Source organism: Heterocephalus glaber, unplaced genomic scaffold, assembly GCF_053883595.1.
Source record: "Heterocephalus glaber isolate CG9 unplaced genomic scaffold, H.glaber_assembly_v1.0 deba00001645, whole genome shotgun sequence".
NCBI classification, from domain to species: Eukaryota; Metazoa; Chordata; class Mammalia; order Rodentia; family Bathyergidae; genus Heterocephalus; species Heterocephalus glaber.
The window spans coordinates 348,482-367,760 of record NW_028258398.1 but is presented as its reverse complement, the minus strand read 5'-3'; the positions used below and the strand labels follow the sequence as shown (position 1 = coordinate 367,760).

The 19,279-nt window shown below is 54.5% G+C and overlaps 1 protein-coding gene across 8 annotated transcripts in view; it reads left to right on the top strand.

The window, feature by feature from the left end:
* Eefsec (eukaryotic elongation factor, selenocysteine-tRNA specific) overlaps positions 1-19,279 on the top strand; it is a 219,997-nt gene that overhangs the window by 103,241 nt on the left and 97,477 nt on the right. For all 8 annotated transcript variants that reach the window (XM_087196940.1, XM_087196943.1, XM_087196941.1 and 5 more), the window contains exons 3-4: positions 45-141; positions 2,330-2,494. In XM_087196940.1, coding sequence (XP_087053066.1) covers positions 45-141; positions 2,330-2,494 — 262 coding nt within the window. The remainder of the gene's footprint in view (positions 1-44; positions 142-2,329; positions 2,495-19,279) is intronic.

Sequence of the window (19,279 nt, the reverse complement as noted above, 5' to 3'; positions counted from 1 at the left end):
GCTGGCGCTCTGTGATGGTGATGGTGCTTGGTTTCCCATTGCAGGTTCAGGGGTGCTCCGATTATACCTGTAGCAGCCAAACCTGGGGGACCCGAGGCCCCTGAAACGGAAGCTCCACAGGGAATCTCAGAGCTCATTGAGGTACTGTCTGCTTGAACCCAGGTCCCCCTAACCCCAGCCTGCTCAGGTGGGCTCTTATGGCCACCCTGCCCTGAGGGAGAGGGGAAACCCCAACAACACCCCCCCCCCAAGCACCCAATGGAGACCTGGCTGGCTCCCTTAACTTCCCTGGTCACTGGAAGAAAGAAGGGACGTGCAGCTTCTCACCTCCTGCAGAAAGAGTAGCCAAGACTGAGAGCCCTGAGGCCCCACAGCCCAAGGCTCTGCAGAGGCCACACATCCTCCTGTGGCTCCCTTTTTCCTTCTTGTCACTGCCTCCACCCAGATGAAGCAGTGCCCAGGAGTCTGGAGCCCTGAGGCCGGATCCCCCATTCCTGGCCTCAGATTGTGTCAGCCCTTATGGTGGTGGGCTGCAGCCAGTTGGGCCATATCTGGGGCAGCACAACTTCTGTCCCCGCTCACTGGCAGTGGCCTGAGGCCTAGGCCGTTCCTCCAGACTCGGCTGCAGCAGGGGTTGGGGTGTCCAAGGCAGCCAGCAGGAGGGGTGTGTAGGGTGCTGGTGGGTACCTTAGAGGATGGCAGTGAGGGTGGGTCCCGAAGACCTCCTCTGTGAGTGCTGAGAGGGTCAGAGGTGCCCAGGTGCCTGACCCAGGGTACTGCATTCTAGCCTGGCCTGCCACCTGCTCTTTCTTTGACCATGGGCAAGGGGCCTGTTGTCCTTTGCCTCTGGGTCTTCACTGGTAAAGGAGGGAAGACAGAAGCACTGACCCCGGGGGTGTTGTGGGGAGGATTAAATGGGTCAACAGAAAAGCACCATGCCTGTGCTTGCTGTGGCAGGGACTGAGTCCTCCACAGAGGTGATCACTAACATCCACAGCCATCTTGGGAGATCTGAACAATTCATCCCCGTCTCACCAGGGAAGTGCCCGAGACTCAGACAGCCTCAGTGGCCTGGCCCAGCCCTCACAGCATACGCTATGAAGGCTGGTTGTCAGGGTCAGCTTCATGGTCCCCTTGCACCTGGACCTGCAGACCCAAGGTCACATCAGGTGTGACCTCCATAATTCACATGGTGCTGATCTGGCCTGCCTTGCAAACCAAATGTTTTCTGGTAAGACTTCTGGTACCTCTTCCTCAGCTCCCAAGCGCACTTGTCTGAGAGCTGGGGACAGTTGTTTTTGTTTAAGCACAATCCACAAAAACATGGCTCTGAATGATGTTTGTCCTTTCCTTTAAGAGGCCTCTGCATGTGCCTCAGACCAGGCCTGCTTGGGAGCTCCAGTCTTTTTCTGAAAGGATTGTTATCACAAGACTGGAACTGGCACACTCTGCTCTAAATACTTTTTTGATAGCCTGATCCTGTATGAAATCAGAAAGTAGCACAATGGAAGGCATAAGGGATGTTTGTGTTCACTTGTTTATTGGTAATCAGCACTGGCCACATCACAGAGCGCATATATGCCTGAGGAGAGTTGGCTGGCCGAAGTGTGTGGGAAGTCAGCAGTGGGGGAAAGGCACAAGCCAGAATGTGGGGACACAGGACCAGCCTCTGTCCCTACAGGGGCCCAGAGAAGTGATGGGAAGGCTCTGGTCACCCCGAACAGCTCTTGCTCTGGATCCCCAGGCCCAGGCAGCACCTCCAGGAACCACCTTCCCTTCTTCCCCATCGAGTCCTCTTGTCCTTCCTTCGCTTGTCCTTTCCTCCGGTTGGTGCACTACCAGGGAAACTTAGAATCCTCACAGGGAGACAGATAAAGAGGTGACCACACCAGTGTGCTAACTGTGGTGATGGGGCGGAACACGGTCGGACAGGACAGCTTCCCAGGGAGGGAGGAGGGCTGCTGGGCTGCTGCTGAGGTTCCAGCCTGTTGTGGGGCGGGTGCCTGGCACCTTGGGACTGGTTACTGTGGGACCTTAGGTCCTGCAGGCCTCAGTAGGTCCCATGACAGGTGTCCTTTGCAGCTGTGGAGACTTCAGGAGTGCCATCAGGAGGGCTGGGGTGGCCGAGTGGAGGGAGCAGCAGCCCAGCAGAAGCTTGGGGCACAGTCAGGGAGTGGGCTGCCAACTCTGGCCGGCTTGCCAGGGTGCAGTCCCCCCAGTCAGGCCTCGCCTCAGTGACCTTGCTGAACGCCATCTGGCCACACGGCCATAGCCTTGAGCCCCTCTGCCCCTTGTCCAACTGTTGGTGGCAGCAGCGTCTCTCTTCTAGCTCCTGAAGTCCCAGATTTCCATCCCGACAAGAGACCCCTCGGGCCCCTTCCTCATGTCCGTGGACCACTGTTTCTCGATCAAAGGCCAAGGCACGGTGATGACTGGGACCATCCTGTCCGGCTCCATCAGCCTCGGAGACAGTGTGGAGATTCCTGCCCTCAAGGTCAGTCTCACATTGTCCTTCCTTTCCACCTCCCTCTCTCATGGAAAGGGAGGGGACAGTTCCTTTGCCGCCTCTGCTGCTGAATCTGCCCCAAGCTATCCCTGCTCTGCAGGGATAGCCAGGCCCCTGCCAGCCTCTCTCCCCTGCTCTGTCCTCACTCCTGCTCCCCACCCTTGGGCTGCCCTGCCCCAGCTGGCTCCATAGCCTCTCGCTTTCCCAGCTGTACTAACCATGCTTGTGGTATCCTTGGTGTCCCAGGAGGAGAGTTCTGGGTAGGTGTTCTTCACACGGATAAGACACTGAGGCCCTAGAAAGTGAGGTGCTCTTGAGGTTACACAGGCAACACTCAGGTCCTGGGGGCCCCGAATGTCAGGATGGACACAAGAGTGAGGTTATTTCTGGGTACCTTTTTCTTAGGCACAAAAGTTGAAAATCAGACACAACTTGAATCTCGTGGTTCTCAGCGTCAATCACTGAGGGAGAAATTCAGATCATTCATACTCCCTGCGGCTGTGGCAGACACTGCACCATCCCCCTATGCCCATGGGAGGATGGGCATCGAGGGTCCGCTGTTGCCCCCACTGCCTGTGCCGTAGCCTAGCCCTCACTTAAAAGATGTCCAGTGGCCTCGATGAGCCCCTTCTCCAGAGAGTTTTTCTTACAGTTGCATTTTATAGGTCGAAGAAGAGGTAGCCTCCCCAACTCTCCTCCCGCTTCAGAAGGAAAAGGTGGAGACAAGGACTTGCCAGGAGCTGAGCCAGGCCAGCTCTTCAGTCTGTAAGAGGACCCAGGCCAGGGACAGTGCCGGCCGAAGGAGGTGTCAGGTTGAGCCCCAGCCCTGGGGCAGTAGGTTCAGTGTGGCTGCTGCTTGGAGCAGTTGCCTGGGTGCTAGGCCAAGGCAGACTGTCTGGTTCTCTGAAGAAGAGGACCAGTGGGAGACACAGATCTCTCAGTGTGGGAATGGAGAGGTACCCCAACATCTGAGTCCCACAAAGTCTGACTAATCTCCCCGATGGTTCCCAAGTGCAACTGTGTGGAGGGACATATGCTTTATAGAAGTGGCTCATACAGTTGTGGAGCCTGGCAGATCTAAAATTAGCAGGGTAGTACCAAAATAAATAAATAAATAAATAAAAATAAAATTGGCAGGGTAGTGTGGGAGTCTGGAGACCCCAGTAGAGGTGCAGTTAGAAGGCCATCTCATGGCTGATTCCTTCCTCTGCAGGGAGGGATGTACTGTGCTTAGGAATTTTTTTTTTTTGTACCAGGCATCATACTCGGGACCTTGCACTTTCAAGGCAGGTGACAGCACCACTGAGCTAAATCCCTGGCTCCTGTGCTCATGATTTAAACGTGAATCTCACACAAAGAACCTTCACCAAAACCCTCAGGATGATCTCTGAGCATGTAGCCAGGCACCAGGGCCCAGCCAAGTGGGTACAGAAAATGAACCATGCCATGGAGCAGGAGGGGTGTAATAGCAGCACCTGCTGGGAGCATGGAAAGGAGAAAGGGTTGTAGCTGCCAGGCCCTGTGTGCTTGCCTCTAGAGCAGGAGACAGGAACAAACAGGGTTCCCCTATTCAAAGGCTCCCCATCCACTTGACAGTGCTGTGGCTGTTGTTTCCTCCTGCGGGGGCTAGAGGTGTAAGGGGAACTCTCCTGACTAGGGTGGACCAACCATAAAAAGAAAAAGCCTTGCTCTGGCCAGGTTTCATGCCCTGTGCCCTCCTCCAGGGTTAGAATCCGCCCCACGCTTGGTAGTAACCCCTCCTCTATGCCATTTTAGATCCCCCTCTAAAGATGCACATAAATCACTTTAAGCCAGAGCTAACCTTGTAAATCTTAGAAAATAAAGCATAAAACCACGAAAATAAACTAAATTTATATTTAACAGAAATAAGATTAGAGTTGTGACTGTGTGCTGATTCTTAGTTGGAATAAAAAATAAATCAGTGCTAAATTTCCTAACAGTCCCCAATTTCCTCCATCAGACCACTAGGGCTCACCCTGACCCAGCATCCCTTGCCCCCTGGGAGATGCAGGGCATCCTGGGAGAGGAGCTGGGAGTCTGAACTAGGGCACCGGAGGCTCTCAAGGGACGAAGAGGTTTTAGACAGAGAGACAGTGGCTGTGGTGGCACAGAGGAGGACTGAGGCAGACGGCGCAGGGTGAGCAAGTGGGTGTATCTGAGGGGATGCATCCTGAGCTCGGTGACTACACTTCTCATCCATATAAAGGTGGAATGTGCTTGTCAGCTCCCAGTTACTGATTCTGCACACACAACAAGTGCTTGGCAGATACACATTTCATCCTCTCTTGCTTTGTTCCCCTAGCTAACTGTGCAGCCCTCGTGGCATCCACTACTTGCTGGTCCACTGATTTACTGGTCAAGAAAAGCAGAAGCAATAAGGGTTGTATTTGGATATTTAGCCAAGGAAGTTGCCAAGCAGAGTGTGGAAGATGCAGCCTTGCTTCTCACGAACTTTGCCGTTTATAGCAAAATGTAAGGGGAAAGGAATGGACTAAGGGAGGAATTTGTAGCAAAAAAGAACCAGCACTTGACGATTTGGGGGTTTGTAGCCTATTCTGTTGCCAAGGATGCACAAGATAGGGCTTCACCACTGAGAAAGTGTGCTCTGGAGTGGCTGTGGGGAGGCTGGGCAGCTTAGTTGAAGAGATTAGGTGTGAATAGGTCCTGCCAAGCTCCTCTGCAGAGGTCAAGAATAGATGTGCAATTATCTAGATGGACATGTGGGGAGTTGTCTTGATTAATGGCATGGATCCCCATGTATGAGTCAGACCCCATGGTTTTGGAGACTGTTATACCAGCAAAAACATTGCACAGAAAGGGACAGAGACCAGACAAAATGGGCCAGGGGACTGTCAGAATTATGGAATTCTACAGGCAGGAAATGGGCAAATAGAACAACTTAGCTGTAGACACACAGTGTCCTAAGGAAGGGAGGAGGGTAGCTGGGTGTAGGTGGCACATATCTGAAATCTCAGCACTCTTGAGAGGTTGAGTGGGAGAATTGCAAGTTGAAGCCCAGTCTGGGCAATTTAGGAAAGCTGTATCTCAAAGGAAAAGAAAAAAAGAAAAGAAAAGATGAGTCTGCATGGGGCCCCAGACCTACTAGCAGAGGCCAGAGAATGGGCCCAGAGGCCAGGGCCTGTGGAGCCAGATCCTCTGTTTGCCCAGAGAGAAGAGAATCAAGCCACAGAGGGCCAGTCTCGGGTCTTAAACCAAATTGAATTCTGCCCTGCTTTGCTCTAAACTTACTTGGGACCCATGACCCCTGTATTCCTTCACTTTCTCCCTCCTGGAATGGAATGTCTGTCCTCCGCCTATCTCAGGATTGTAGTTTAAAGTAGATGACTTGATTTCTAGGTCACAGATGGAGAGGCATTTTGCCCCAGGACAGATAGCAGGCAGCACCCATTCCTGGTTAGGTGATTTAAATGATGAGATTAGGGACTTTTCTGAACTGCTCTTTAGATAAGATTTTGGGCGTAGTTAATACTTTCATGGCTGAGGCTTTGGAGATGTTGAATGGGGTACATGTTTATTTTGCATGTGGTATGAGTATGAAGTTCTGGGGATCAGAGGGTGAACTGTAGTGTATCGAATTGTGGTCCCTAAAAGAAATGTCCATCCAGAACCTCAGAATGTGACCTTTTTGGAATAAAGGTCTTCAGCAGATGTGACTAAGGCAAGGACCTCAAGATGATATCATCCTGGATTCGGGTGGGCTCCGAGCCCAGTGACATGTGCCCTTGTAAGGGGCAGAGGAGAAGACAGCAATTTCCGGGAAGTCCACATAGACAGGGGCAGAGGATGACGTCCTACACCCCTAAGCCAAGAGAGGTCGATGCTACTAGCGGCCACTAGAGCGAGGCGTGGAGCAGGTCCTCCCTCAGAGGCCCAGGGGGACTGGCCCTGCCCACAAGTGGGTTTGGATTCTGGCCTCCAGTTGTGGCAAGATGTTTCTACTGTGAGTTATCAAGTTTGTAGCAAGTTGTATGGCAGCCTTAGGGAACACATATGGCTTTTGGATGGGAAGGACTGAAATCAGAAGCCTATGTCCTTGTGATCCTGGGAATAGGCTTTGGCTGTCTAGAGAAGAGTCACTGCAGCGCCCTGTACCACTTTACTGTTCAGAGGCTTCACAGGCTTGGACTCACGGACACAAAGCAACCAGATAGCAGGAGAGCCAAGGTTTGAAGGCATTTGTCCAACTCCAGACACTAGGCTGTGTCCCAAAGAGACAGGCTGGCGGCGTCTCCTCTCTTTTCAGTTGGACCCAGAGGCTGGCACCCGGGCAGCCTTGTGGGCACGCTGGTGTGCCCTGTGGAGTCCCTGCAGGCTCCACAGGTGTAGACATCTATTTCAGAAGCACCTGAGGCTCAGCACTTCTGACCCCTCACCCCTGCCCTCCTCTAGCAACAACCTGTGGCCATGCCTGTTGGGCACGAGGATGTCGCCATGGCCCTCTTTACAAGCACAGTGACGTTCCTGTCAGATTTCGCTAATGGACTTGGACACATCTGACCGCTTGAACTCCCTGGGAGGCGGGGCACAGCCATTCCAAATAAACAGTCGAGTTCCCTCCCAGCTTGGCTAGCCTGCTGGAGCCTGCCATACCCCAGCCCCTATTTGTGCTGCCCACGTCCATTCCCAGCTGTGGCTGATTAGCTAAGCGGGGAAATGTTGGGATCCGGGAGTAAATGAGGAAAAAAAATCCACTTAGATCTTAGAATGTTTTAAACACCAAATCTCCTGAGAGTTACCAGCTTTCTCCCCAACTTTTTGGCTCCCTCGGTCTTCAGCCTGAGAAATGGATCTTGGGATGTCAGGCTAACAATGTTCCTGGTAGTGATTGTCGATCAGGGTTGTAACATCAGAGGCAGTGAGAGCCACTGACTGCAGAGAGTGAGTGGAGGGCAGGTTTCAGGGGACCCCAGCCTGGTGCCAACCAGCTGTGGGGCCAGCAGCCAGCTCCTTGGCCTCTCTGCTCCTCCAACTGAGCACACACTTAGGATGAGGATGTGTGCTCAGCACTGTCTGAGACTCTGAAGACAGGCAGGGAGCATGGTGTTGACTAAGCTCGTGGGCCCAGGAGACAAGCAAGTCCTAGCTGCCATGCTTGTCGTCTTTCTTGTTGCCATTTGACACTGTTTCCATGTGGGATCTTTGCCATGGGTTCCAGAAGTTGTAATGCAGGGCCCTTTCTGGTTGTAAGGAAATGGCTCTTTTCAGGGCTACTGAATGAGTTATGGAAATGAAAATAAGCTTTGCAGCCCCTGTGGTCCACTGTGAACCCAGTCAGTGTTGTGATAATGATGATAAATGCTAACAGAGAGATTGGATTTCTAGTTAGTTGACAAACATTTAGAGAAAAGTTCAGAATTTGAGTCAAGTCCATGTTCAGGTTTTCTTCTTTATTAAGAAAAAAACCCCATAAGATGTGTTATGTCCACACACCAAGAGCACGATCACTATGTGCTGCAAACACGTACTACTAATAAAAAAATAATAAAAATTAAAACCCCAGAAAGGAAGAAGAAAGCCCTGACTACCACTGGGCGTTGTTGCTTTCCCCTTTGTCCCTGCTCTCGGAAGGTAATCACAAGACATGAGACTGTGACTTCTGGAAAGAATCCATTTTCCTGCCCAAACAAGCCCACAGCCATGACTCTTCCAGGCCTGCCCTCCAGGAGCCCCGCATGTCCACCTGCTTCACCTACCTGTGTGTGCCCTCTGCCCCTGGGAACTGCTTAACCCTGTCCACTCAGCTTGGGGCTCACCCCATTTGGGTACTTAGCCCCCAGCCCGTGAGCACTCTTGCTGGCGCTTAGCACTGCGCTGCATTGGTCTAATCTCCCTGCCATCATGCCTGTGTTCTCAGCAGCCATGCCAGCGCCCAGCAAGTATCAGATGAATGCAGTAGTAGAAAGAAGCCAGTAGAGCGAACAAGCAACTGAGCCTTTATCGGGCATTTGGTGGGAGAAAGGTCATGGTGTCATAGAGACAGTGAGAGTAGCTGTCCACCTCAAGCCTGCGTGGTTGCAGAAACTTGGAGCAGGGCAGCTAGCACTTCCTCTAGGACCCTGTACCCTCTTTGGGGCTATATCCTGAAGCTCTACCAGTGACAGCGTGGATACCTCCCTGTGTCACCTTGTGGGCCTATTTGGGTGGAGCGATTAGGCATTGTGTGCTTTGGCTTCAGAGGTGGCTTCCCAGCTCCTTGGAGGACCTAGCTCCTTTTGCTGTAGTTTCTTTTCATCTAGAAAATGTTGCCTGATCTTTGTCTCCCTGTTTCCTGTTTCATAAAGATACACAAAGGAAGGTGGGATTTTTGTGAATTCAGTGCTCAGTGGCTGTTTGGCCTTTGCTGGTAGAAACCGGAGTCTGCTCTCAGTGCCTGTGTGTACCAGAGGCAGCCAAGTAGAGTAGGCAGAGCAGGAAGGAGGCCGTGGGGGAATCGGGACCATTCCGGAAGGACTGGAGGGGATGGTGGTGTGGCCCCATGAGCAGATCTGCCTCCTTGGCAGCTGGCTGCAGCAGGGGCCTGGTGTGTCAGGCCCACTGCAGCCCCGTGGCCACTACAAGGTCAACTCCCTGCACGTACCAGGACCATGTCTCAGCACCCTGCTCCTCTGCAGCCCAGCATCTGCCTCCTGCATCCATGGAAAGACCTTGTAGAGCCACTGTTTTCAGCCAGTGTCCCCTTGGCTCTCCTCAGATCCTCACTCAGGATAGAACCTGTAATGCCTTGCATGGCCTAGAAGGCAGGTGTGCATTTTCTGTCACCTCCTCAGTCTCAGTTTCTTACGTCAGTGGCTCATAAGGTCACCTGCTGCTCTTAGCATATCAGATAGGACTCCTTGCAAGTGACACAAACCCAACTTGCATGGCCGTCAGACGGCTGGGAAGCAGATAGGCTCAGAGCACCAGGCCCTGGTGTCCTCCCCAGACTTGGCCTGCCCTGCATCCCCATGAGACCCAACACATTGCAGCTCCTGTGGCCAACTCAACACAGCACTCTCCAGTGGGTAGGTCCACTCAGTGGGGGCAAGGGAAGGGCAGCCTTTCTCCTGCCGCAGACACTGGGAGGAGGACACAGGTAAGAGCCGAGCCCCAAGGGTTGCGCAGGTCTGCTCTGCCCTGACTTCCTGTATCTGTGAGAGATGCCGTGTCCTACCTTCCAGACAGGGCTGTCTGTGCCACCAGGGCCAAACCACTGCAAATGGCAGGAGCAAAAGGCTGGGGGGGGGGACGGCTGAGAAGGTTGGGCTACTATCATTAGGTGCCCACCATGTGGTGCTCCTATGTGTCCATGCCATCCTAACTCCAGCTCTCCACACAGTGAAGCAAGTTCAAGGCTGCCCCATTGTGTATTCACTTGGGAAGCAATGTCCCCTTCCAGAGCCAGAGTTCACACTGTCGGCATACAGGTGTGGGGCCAGGCTGGAGGTCTTTCCATCATGGCAGCCTATGTTCTGTGTCCTCCCCTTCCACAGGCCTCTCCTTTGGTCCCTGGAGTGCTACAGCTCAGGTGGGTGTCCCAGCTTTTCACACTCTACCCTGTTGGGGACCTGGGGCTCTGTGAGGCCTTTGCTGCTGTCTTGCTTTCTTCTACCTTAAGGATGAGAGTCACATCCATGGCCAAGGTATAATATCCTGTGCTGTACTGGGACACAGTTCAGAAAGGCCAGTGGCCAGGCAAGGATGAAGACTGACCTCAGGAGCAGGGAGTTGGGCCAGTTCTATCTGGGTGCTGCCATCGGAGACCTTGCTCAGCATCTTATGGATGTGGCAGATGTGATGCTGACTCCACCAGACCTGTGCTTACGAATTCCTCTGGCCTGTTCTCACCCTTGGGTCAGTGCGCGCTGCGCTCCTTCACGCTGGTCCTGAGAGCCTGTGGCAGCGAGCCCCCCCAGTACATCCTGCACTCCTGGAAGGCCACCCCTGTCACACATTGGGGAGGTCTCTCTTCCCTGCACCGTTGGTCCCATTTGCTGTGTCTCCTGTGGAGCTGGCACTGAGGCCCACAGTGCATGTCAGGCTCCCATGTGTGTCTGCATCAGGTCTCATGTCCTCTTAGCTTGGCATCTGGAGGCTTGCAGTGGAGAGCATTCTGAGCCAGAGCAGGGTTTGGCATGGTGCGATGGGAGGCCCAAGAGTGCACGGTGATGGCCAGAGAGTGTATGAATCTGCTTCCTGTGCTGTCCATGTTCTTAGACCTGCACGGGTCCTTTCTGGGCCTCTAGCAGCTCCCTGAGGGTGGTGCTGCTGACCTCCGTTTTATTCGGGAGGAAGCAGACATGGTATTAAAATCCCTCCAAGCTGAACAGTGAAGAGCCTGATTCACCCTGGCACCAAGTCTAGGGTGTATGCTCTCCGTCTTACTGGAGCACCCTGGGATAAGAAGCCCAGACCCTCTGCCGCCCACCCTGAGTGGGGTAAAACAGCTGTAGAATTGCCCCAAGCCTCAGAAGGAAGCCCCAGGAGTGCTTCACCCCGCTTCTCCCTCCCCAGGCCTTGGGGAGGAGGCTGATGGCAGTCCTGGGCCAATTGTGGTTGGCTGTCTGTGCAGAGGGCCTGGGTGACTGTGGCGTTGCTGCACGGGGGACCCTGGGTGCCCAGACAAGTCAGAACCTGGGAGGAGTGGCAGCTGCACCCCAAGTTGGGTCTCCTGAAGGTGGGGACAAGGAGGTGTTGGTGCTGCCTGGCCAGCTTCACCCGAGGCCCTCCTATGTCTCCAGCGGAAGCCATGCACTAAACGGTCTGGGTCTGTGGGGTCCTGGCCATCCCTTGGACCCTGTGTGAGAGACCTCCTGGCTGCTGAAACCTTATGAGGAGAACTAAGTCAGTGTCATTGCTTCCCGGAGGAGAGTGACTGGACTGCACATAGCGATTGCAGAGTGCTGGGGCACCCAGCTGTGTGACCTGGGACAAATCATGGCCGCCTCATAAGCAAGCACAATCTTGGGGAGGACAGGTTTGTCTCTGCGCCTGCGGGCCCTCCGCTTTCACCATCCCAGGAAGGCTGAGGGGGAGGCATGACTCAGGAACAGCCAGTCCTGACGTGGAGTGACATGGATGCGGGCTCACTGGGACCTTGGTGCCTGGAGCCCTGGGGCTGCTGTTTCCCCTTAGCTGTGGGTTAACGATGATACACATGTCCTTGAGGGGCCTGGAGAATGTGAGCTAGCAGTGCTCGGATCCCTGTTAGGACACAGACATCAGGCCAGGGCCAGAGGATGAGGTAGAAGTGGCCACAGTGCAGCAAATGCTTGGGGGGAGCAGCATGCAGGAGTGCCAGGCTATGCCCAGTGCAGGCACAGGTGCTGTGCAGTCTGCACAGGAGTGTTGGTCTCTGCCGTGAGTCCCAGGGTCCTTTTCACCTTGGAAGGGAGCTCTGGCTCAATGGCCAGCGTGGCCGTGCAGCCAGGGCCTGGTTGATAGTGCACCATGACACTGGGACCACCAAATGCAGTCGCCCCTGGTTGGACCCAGGGTGAGTGTCCCTGTCCCTTTCCTTTGTGCGGGAAGGCTGAGTGCGAATGGTGGTAAGGAGTGCGCAGGAGAGCTTCTGGCCTGCTTCTTAAACAAGGGGTGTTGGCATTGAGAGGGGGGATGCCAGAGCTGTGCCAGCGGTATGCCAGGGGTGTGCTGGGGTGCCGAGCAGAGTAGCACAGCCGGAAGTGAGAGACGCCAGCAGAGCTGAGGGAAAGGGAACTCCTGTGGGGGAAAGGGAACTCCTGTGGGGGCCAGGGGCGTCAGCAAGTGGTCTGTGATCTTTAGGCGGCAGTTAGGGTGCTGCTGGAAGGCCAAGTGGGGAAGAGGAGGTTCCAGGTATAGCCCTGCCTATGAGCTGCTTCACCCATGGCCCAAGAGCACTCTCCATCTTGCTGGAGTTGGGCTTGGGAGATCCCTCCAGGGCCCCTGGCTCTCAAGGATAGAGCACCCAGGACTGTCCTGCTGTCCCCAGGCTCCTGTGAGGCTCTCAGGCCCCTGCCCTAGCTCCCGTCCTTCTTGCTCTCCACAGTGGGGTTCAGGCTTGGCGGAGTCTAGCCGTTGTTTCTTTTGGTACTGGGGATCGAACTCAGTACCTTGCACTTTCGAGGCAGGCGGCAGAACCACTGAGCTAAATCCCCAGCTAGCCATTGTTTCTTACGTATCTCCCAGATGAGGGTGGGCCAGCAGCAGTTGCTGCAGTGCTTATTAAAACTTGGTCCCACCCCAGGTTCCTGAATTCCAGGTAGCAGAAGCCAGGGAATGGCTTCTGAATGTTCATGACAATGTTTGAAATAATCAGATCACCCAAGAAGATTCCCTGCCTTGTACACTTAACATCTGAGCTGCTTCATCTGAAGATGGCAGAAATGTTAGTGATTGAACCTGCCGTGCAGTATTCCCGTAGGAAGTGAAGGGAAGTGCACAGCATGTTTGTTCAGCAGGTGCTATTCGGAACCTGCTGTGTGTGGTGCGAGGCCAGGTCATGGGATGGGAGAGGGTGTGTGGGGCAGGCCATGGTTCTGCATCCACAGAATTCACCTTCTGGTGGTGGGGTGTGCCTGGGTAACTGCCTGGCTTTCTTTACGTAGCAGTGATCAGGAATAGGAGGATCTCAGGTCTGGAGAGCTCTCCCTGAGGAGGCGAGACTGGAAATGTTGCCTGACAGAAGGGACCCAGCCCCTCTGAGAGCAAGGAGCCTGAGGCCTGGGCGTGAGTGAGGAGAGACTTGGAGAGCGGGCTGGGTGAGCCTTGGATCTACTCCTTTGCAAGCTGCCCCCTTTGCTTGCCTAACCTGGCCATACCTGCAGCCAGCGCCCAGCCCCTCACAACCTGGTCTCACGAGGCTCTGCTTCGACCTTCTGTTTTCCTCATTAGAGGAAAGCCAAGTGTTTCTGGAGTAAGCATTGAGCCAACGCATCATTTCAACAGAATACTTATAATTCCCTTTCTTAAGAAATGAGACAGTAACAAAAATGCCATAAACATTATTGAAATTGTCCACAGGCCATAACTTACAAGAATCACAGGGAAAGGCCGACGGGACGGCTTATTAAAATAAAGACCCACCCCTGCTTTTATTTGAAGTTCTGCTAAAATGTTCTAACATCTTGTTTAAAAATAAGTTCCAACTATTCAGAGTTTTGGTGGTTTTTTTGTCTTTCCAAAGTATTTGTGCCAACTGGTTTTGGTAACTCGGCGACTGTACCAGACTTTTTGTCCCTGAGCTGCCGAACAAAGATAGCACAGCACCCCTCGGTGTGCTGGTCAAGACAGTGTTGGGAGGGTGTCACACTGGCTGCAAACACGAGGACGAGTCCCTGGCCTGCATGCAAACAGGGAGCCCACTGAGGCCACAGGCAGAGTGGGCATCCAGGTCTGAAGGGGCAGCGGACTTCCAAGGTATGTGCTATGGCACAGGTTGGGGACATTCAGGGCAGCAGAGGCCCCACATGGGGACAGGGAGGAGAAGAGTGGCACTCGAGGTGCTGGAGAAGAGCCTCTTGTCATAGTGCAGGTGGTGGTGTGGGTGGGGTGTTGTGCCATGCATGTCGGCAGGGGAAACAGATGGTGTGGACAGTGGCTTCCATGGAGCCAGGACCTGTTTGGGCCCAGGGAGGAGGGTTGGCTGTAGCTTAGGCAGGTTGAGGTGGCCTGGACCAAGCTGGTGGCACCACAGCAGGTCTCCAGGGTATTTAGGAGAAGGACCCACAGTGAAGCGAGAGACACGTCCTGGATGGCCTGGGGCTCTTGCTAGAGTAGCAGGCCAGGTAGAGAAGCCCGTGCTGAGAGCAGGAACACTGAACCGAGGGCACCTCCAAGCTGGAGCGGGGTTTAGGGCTCAGTAAATCCGTAGTGGATGGGGCAACTGCTTGGTGAGTTCTAGGAAGCAGTGCCATGAGTCTGACACTCAGAAGAGTGTGGGTTAAGGCAGAGGTTTGTGAGCTGTGTGGATCCAGCCTTTGCAGTTGGGGCCCCTGGCTATAAAGGATGAGAAACATTACAAAGAAAGCTGCAGCTGTTTCCAAGTCCAAGGTTATATTTCCAGTGCTCTCAGGCTCCCAGCCCTCTTTTCCTTCTTGGCTCAGGAGCCTTCCTGGTTCTGAAAGGTGAGGGCGAGCACTCTGGCCTTGGCCTTCCAGGATGGAGGGGAGGGCATTGCTGGGGACAACCTGGGAGAAGCTGCGCCAGGCTGCCTGGTGCCAGTGCCGGGTAACGGGGAGGGCGGCTGTCCTGCAGACTCCCCCCGAGGCCGCCCGCACTGATGCTGCTGCCACTGCTCCTGCCGCCGCCGCCGCCACTGCTGAGAAACAAATCGGGATGACTGGGCGGAAGGTCAGGAGTTTAAGAGCTTGTTTGATTCAAGACCCGGGTAAGAGACAGGAGGGGAGTCCGCTGGTTTTATATGTGGATCCTGGTATTTTCTTTGAGCTGGGGAGGAGAGTGGAGGGGCAGGGAGGGAAGGCAGGCCGCCAGAGGGCTCGCTGCCAAGCAGAGCGCGGCTAATGCGAACCATACGGCTGGCAGGCGGATGGGTAGGCAGCAGCAACAGCCCATCTCCTGGCCAGGCATAATGTAGTCCTTGCAGGCAGGCAGGCAACAAGGTGGCCTGGGCAGTGCAGCCACTTAACCCTTGAGGTGCGGAGCGCGAGTGGGACTGTTCCTCCTGCACATCACTGCTGTCCAGTGTTTGTCCTGGACACAGGCTGGTTAGCAGCTTCCCTGCTTTGACACACCAGTCGCCACCAGTGCCCCTACCTGAGCTGTGATGACCAACCAACACTGTCTCCAGGGAACCTCAGTGTTTGGCGGGGGCATCACGCCTGGTAGACAGCCGCTAGCCTCACATGGGTGGCTTCTGCTGCTGGCCCAGCCTGGCCTATACCTCTCAGATCATGTATTCAGTGCCACTGACCTGACCGATTGTGAGGCCTTCCTGTGTGGCAGCAGCCAGGGTTGGGGAGACAGCCTTGCTAGGTTGCCTGGGTAATTGGAGCCCATGACCAGGCTCTTTGCTGTCCCACTCACTGCTCCCAGCAGAGCTTGAGTTCGTTTCTCCTCTTGTGAGTGGGGAGCACAAAGCCTGCTTTTTTTTGTTGTTGTTTTTTTGGTACCAGGGATCAAACTCGGGACCTTGCACTTGTGTGAAGCCTACTTCTTGATCGCCTCCTGGCAGACTCGGGATGCTGTCCCTTTGTCTGTTTAGAGTCTGAGGAAACGTACACGGGGGTGTCCACCTCAGTGGTGTTCAGACTGAGAGCAAATGGAGATGAGCTCCATGTGTGGCCTTGGGATTGGCCATGTAGACCTGGAGTACTTCACACCCCCAGAACAATACCATCTATGAGGCAATATAGTTCAAGGCTTGCCTGAACTGCAAGTGCAGAGACTTCCAACGGTCTTGTTTTTCGGCCCTTAGTAAGTATTTTGTGATGCAGTGCCGAGTGCAAAAGCAAGTCTTAGAATGCTATATATGGCTTGGTTCACTTTACACAGGGAAGCTGCACACACGCACTGTGTTTGTGTGCACACCCACCAGAGAGACCTGCAAGCCAGCAGCTCACTGTGAACAGCAACTGTGTCTTAGGGGAGCGATACATAGAATTAGGGAGCTGAACAAGAGTTTTCATGTCCTTGGCTGTGTAATTGGTGTTCAGCTCTACAGCGAGCTGACATTCATCTGTTCCTTGTGTGGCTTTTATGAAGGCAAAAATAGACCCATAGAAAGAGCAACTTTTGTTCTCGCCTCCCACGCCTCCCTTGTGCCTTACCCGGTTTTGGCCCTGGAGAGCCACTCTCTGCTAGGGAGGCCTCTACATGGGGATCCACGGCTAGCCTGGACCCATTTTGCCAGGGATGCTGAAGGGGCTGCCTCACTGCCCCAGGGTGGCCCAAGTCACCCAGCACGTCCGTGTGGTTCTCGCGTTTAGCACCATGTGACCTGTGCTCCCCTCACTGCTGTGTCGGAGTGCACAACACTATGCAGCCTCGCTCTGCTGCAGACTGGGTGTGTAGCCCCTCGCCCCCCTGCTGTCTGGCTGCCTCCGGTCCCCTCCCAGCTGTTTCTCCTCATCTCTCCCAGGCTGCAACTCCTTTCTCTCCATTCTTGTCTTCTCCCCTGGAGAGGCACAAAGACCTGCTGTTCTGGGTCTTCCTGGGCTGTCTGTGGCCTCCTGCACATTAGCATATACAAATATTCTTGTCCCTTTTGTGGGGGCTGCCACCTTCCCTGACAACACTGGGGAGACCAGATGCAGTACTTCCGTTGCCCCACTGCCATAGTGGGGGAAGCTGCGAGGTGGTGACAATGACACCAGGGTTTCTCTCACTCCCTGGCTCTTTTAAGGCAGATAAATCAAGGCTCAGAGAAGTTAAGTCTTGTCGTTTAGACACAGGTATCTGACTCCAGAGCTTATGTACCCACCACCTGGCCTCTGTGTGTCACTTGTGACCGTGCAATGGTCTGTGACATCCTTTCAGCTGTCCCCTGGTTTGGCCTCTCCATGTTTCAGGTTTCTCCAGCTACCATGGCTCCCCGGAGGGACCCTGCCCACCAGCAGCTCCACAGGCCCTTCAGGATCACCCCTATCTTAGGAGACTTGGGCCTCAAGAAAGGAGGGGTCTGGTGTGGTGTGGCCCCTGCAGCCCACTCCAGTGACACTGTGTTCTAGAAATGTGGCTGTGCACAGAGGCGCACTGCCTGTGTCGTGGGAGAGGGGATGAGACTGGCATGTGAAAGTTCCAGACCCCAAGAATCCAGGAAGAAGGTGTCTGGGCCCCGGTGCCAGGGTGCTTGAGGGAACTGCGCCGTGCACAGAGGGCCCTGTGCTGGGTCTTCTAAGTGGTCCCTGGGGAGCCCTTCCCTGGCCAGTGCCATGGAGCCTGTGCTTTGGAGCTCCAGAACCTGGCTTCTTACAGCTGTGTCCCCGAACAGCCCACTGGCCTCGGAGGTGGGACCAGGTGTCCTGCTGCAGCCGGGCAGAGTTTTTGCTTTATTGCTGGTGATGGGGCAGGACTGGCATCCCAGTCTCTGCTCTTCGGCTGCTTTGTAGCTCGGGGAGAATGGAGGCCGGTGGGTCCCATTGAGGAGTAGTGGCAGTGGGATGCAGAGCAGGCAGTGTTCAGGGACGATTCTGCCTGTGCCTTGGGCCTGAGTGAGTCTCTGTCAGGTTGTACCCTGGCTGTCGGTTACATCTTGGGACACTGAGACCTCCCCCCAGGTGATGCTGCTGCCCACAGGCCCTCACTGTCAGTGCCTAGTGGGGCCCATCGAGGTGCTGTCTGGAGCCAGAGCACCTGGGTGGGGCCTGTGCCCTCTCCTGCTTTGAGCAAAGCTCTGGCCTCCTGGCTGCACCTCATGGTCTGACCCTGTGACCTGCGTGAAAGGCCACTGGCCATTGGTGGGATGCAGGTGGTCAGTTCTGTCCAGGTCAGCAGTGCATCTGCTCCAGCCTCCTTCCCACTGCCGGCTGTGGTTCACAGGGAGCCCTTTGAGGGGCTTTTTGATGTGCACCATGGATGTTTGGCTCAACCAAGTTTGTTTGCTTAAGCATTACTCTTGCCAGTTCATTCGAATCTTCTCTTTCTTTTAAAAATATGCTGCTTGCCAAAGGTTATTTTGGATCTGTTTTTGTTTATCAGGTAGAATTGTTCCAGTGCAATTGAAAGCAGACCCACATGTTGACACGCACCGAAGCTGCTTGCCAGGGCACACGCACACACTCACACGTGTGCACCCACAATGTGGGGGAGAATAAGCCAGCACCCTCGAAGTCCACAGGCCGGGAGTGGGTTCTGAAGAAGCACTTCTTTCCCCAGGACTTGTAGCTTGAAGGTTTCTGTCCCCAGGTGCTGGCAGTACAGAATGTTAGGCTGGGAGAAACCAGGGACCGTCACTTCTTGGGGGTCCAGCAAGTGTGCTGGGGGTGTGGGGGCCGTGGCCATCCATGGATGTTCCTTGTGGGCCTGGCTTCTTTCTCCATGCCTGGGCTCCTGTTCACAGGCTGCTGGTGGACTCCACACTAGACGGAGGCTCTCAGCCTTCAGGCAGCAAACCAGGCTGGCTGGAAGTCAGCCAGGGGCGAGGGACTGGGGACTGGACTCCCTTCTAAGTGGATGACCCTTCCTTGGGGACACAGCTGGATGCCTTCTGCCAGAAGTTCTGCAGTGGATTTCTTCAAGAGTGCCTCCATCTGCCCCCACTGGTATGACTGTGGCCAGAGCTGGTTCCTTTCTGGAGTGGACTCATCCCCATCCCCCTGGGGCCCCATGGGATTTGGAGTCTCACAGAGAGCCCAGGTGTTAGAGGGTCACCCTCTCTTCTATCCCAGGCCCACGCAACAGGGAGGTGAGGGTCTCATTGGAAGGTGCGTGCACCGTTTGAGAGGCAGACTTGTTAGCTGGTATGTGTTTGATTCCCAGTGATGGGAACCAACTCAGATGCATGTAAGTAAAGGGAATCAATCTGCTTCCATAACTGAGAAGTCAAGGTATTACACCGGGCCTGACAACCTGGGGCTTTTGACTGTCAGGACTTAAGTTTCTCTTCCTTTTTGCAGTACTGGGGATTTAACCCAGGGTTTTCACATGAGCTACCTCCTCAGCCCTTTTTTTAGTTTGAAACATGGTCTTGCTAAGTCACTAAGTTGTCCAGGCTGAGCTCGAATTTATGGTCCTCCTGCCTCAGATTCCCAGAGTTCTGAGATGACAGGTGTGCACTCCCATGCCTTCAGTTTTCCCTGTGTCCTGTCTTGTTCCATG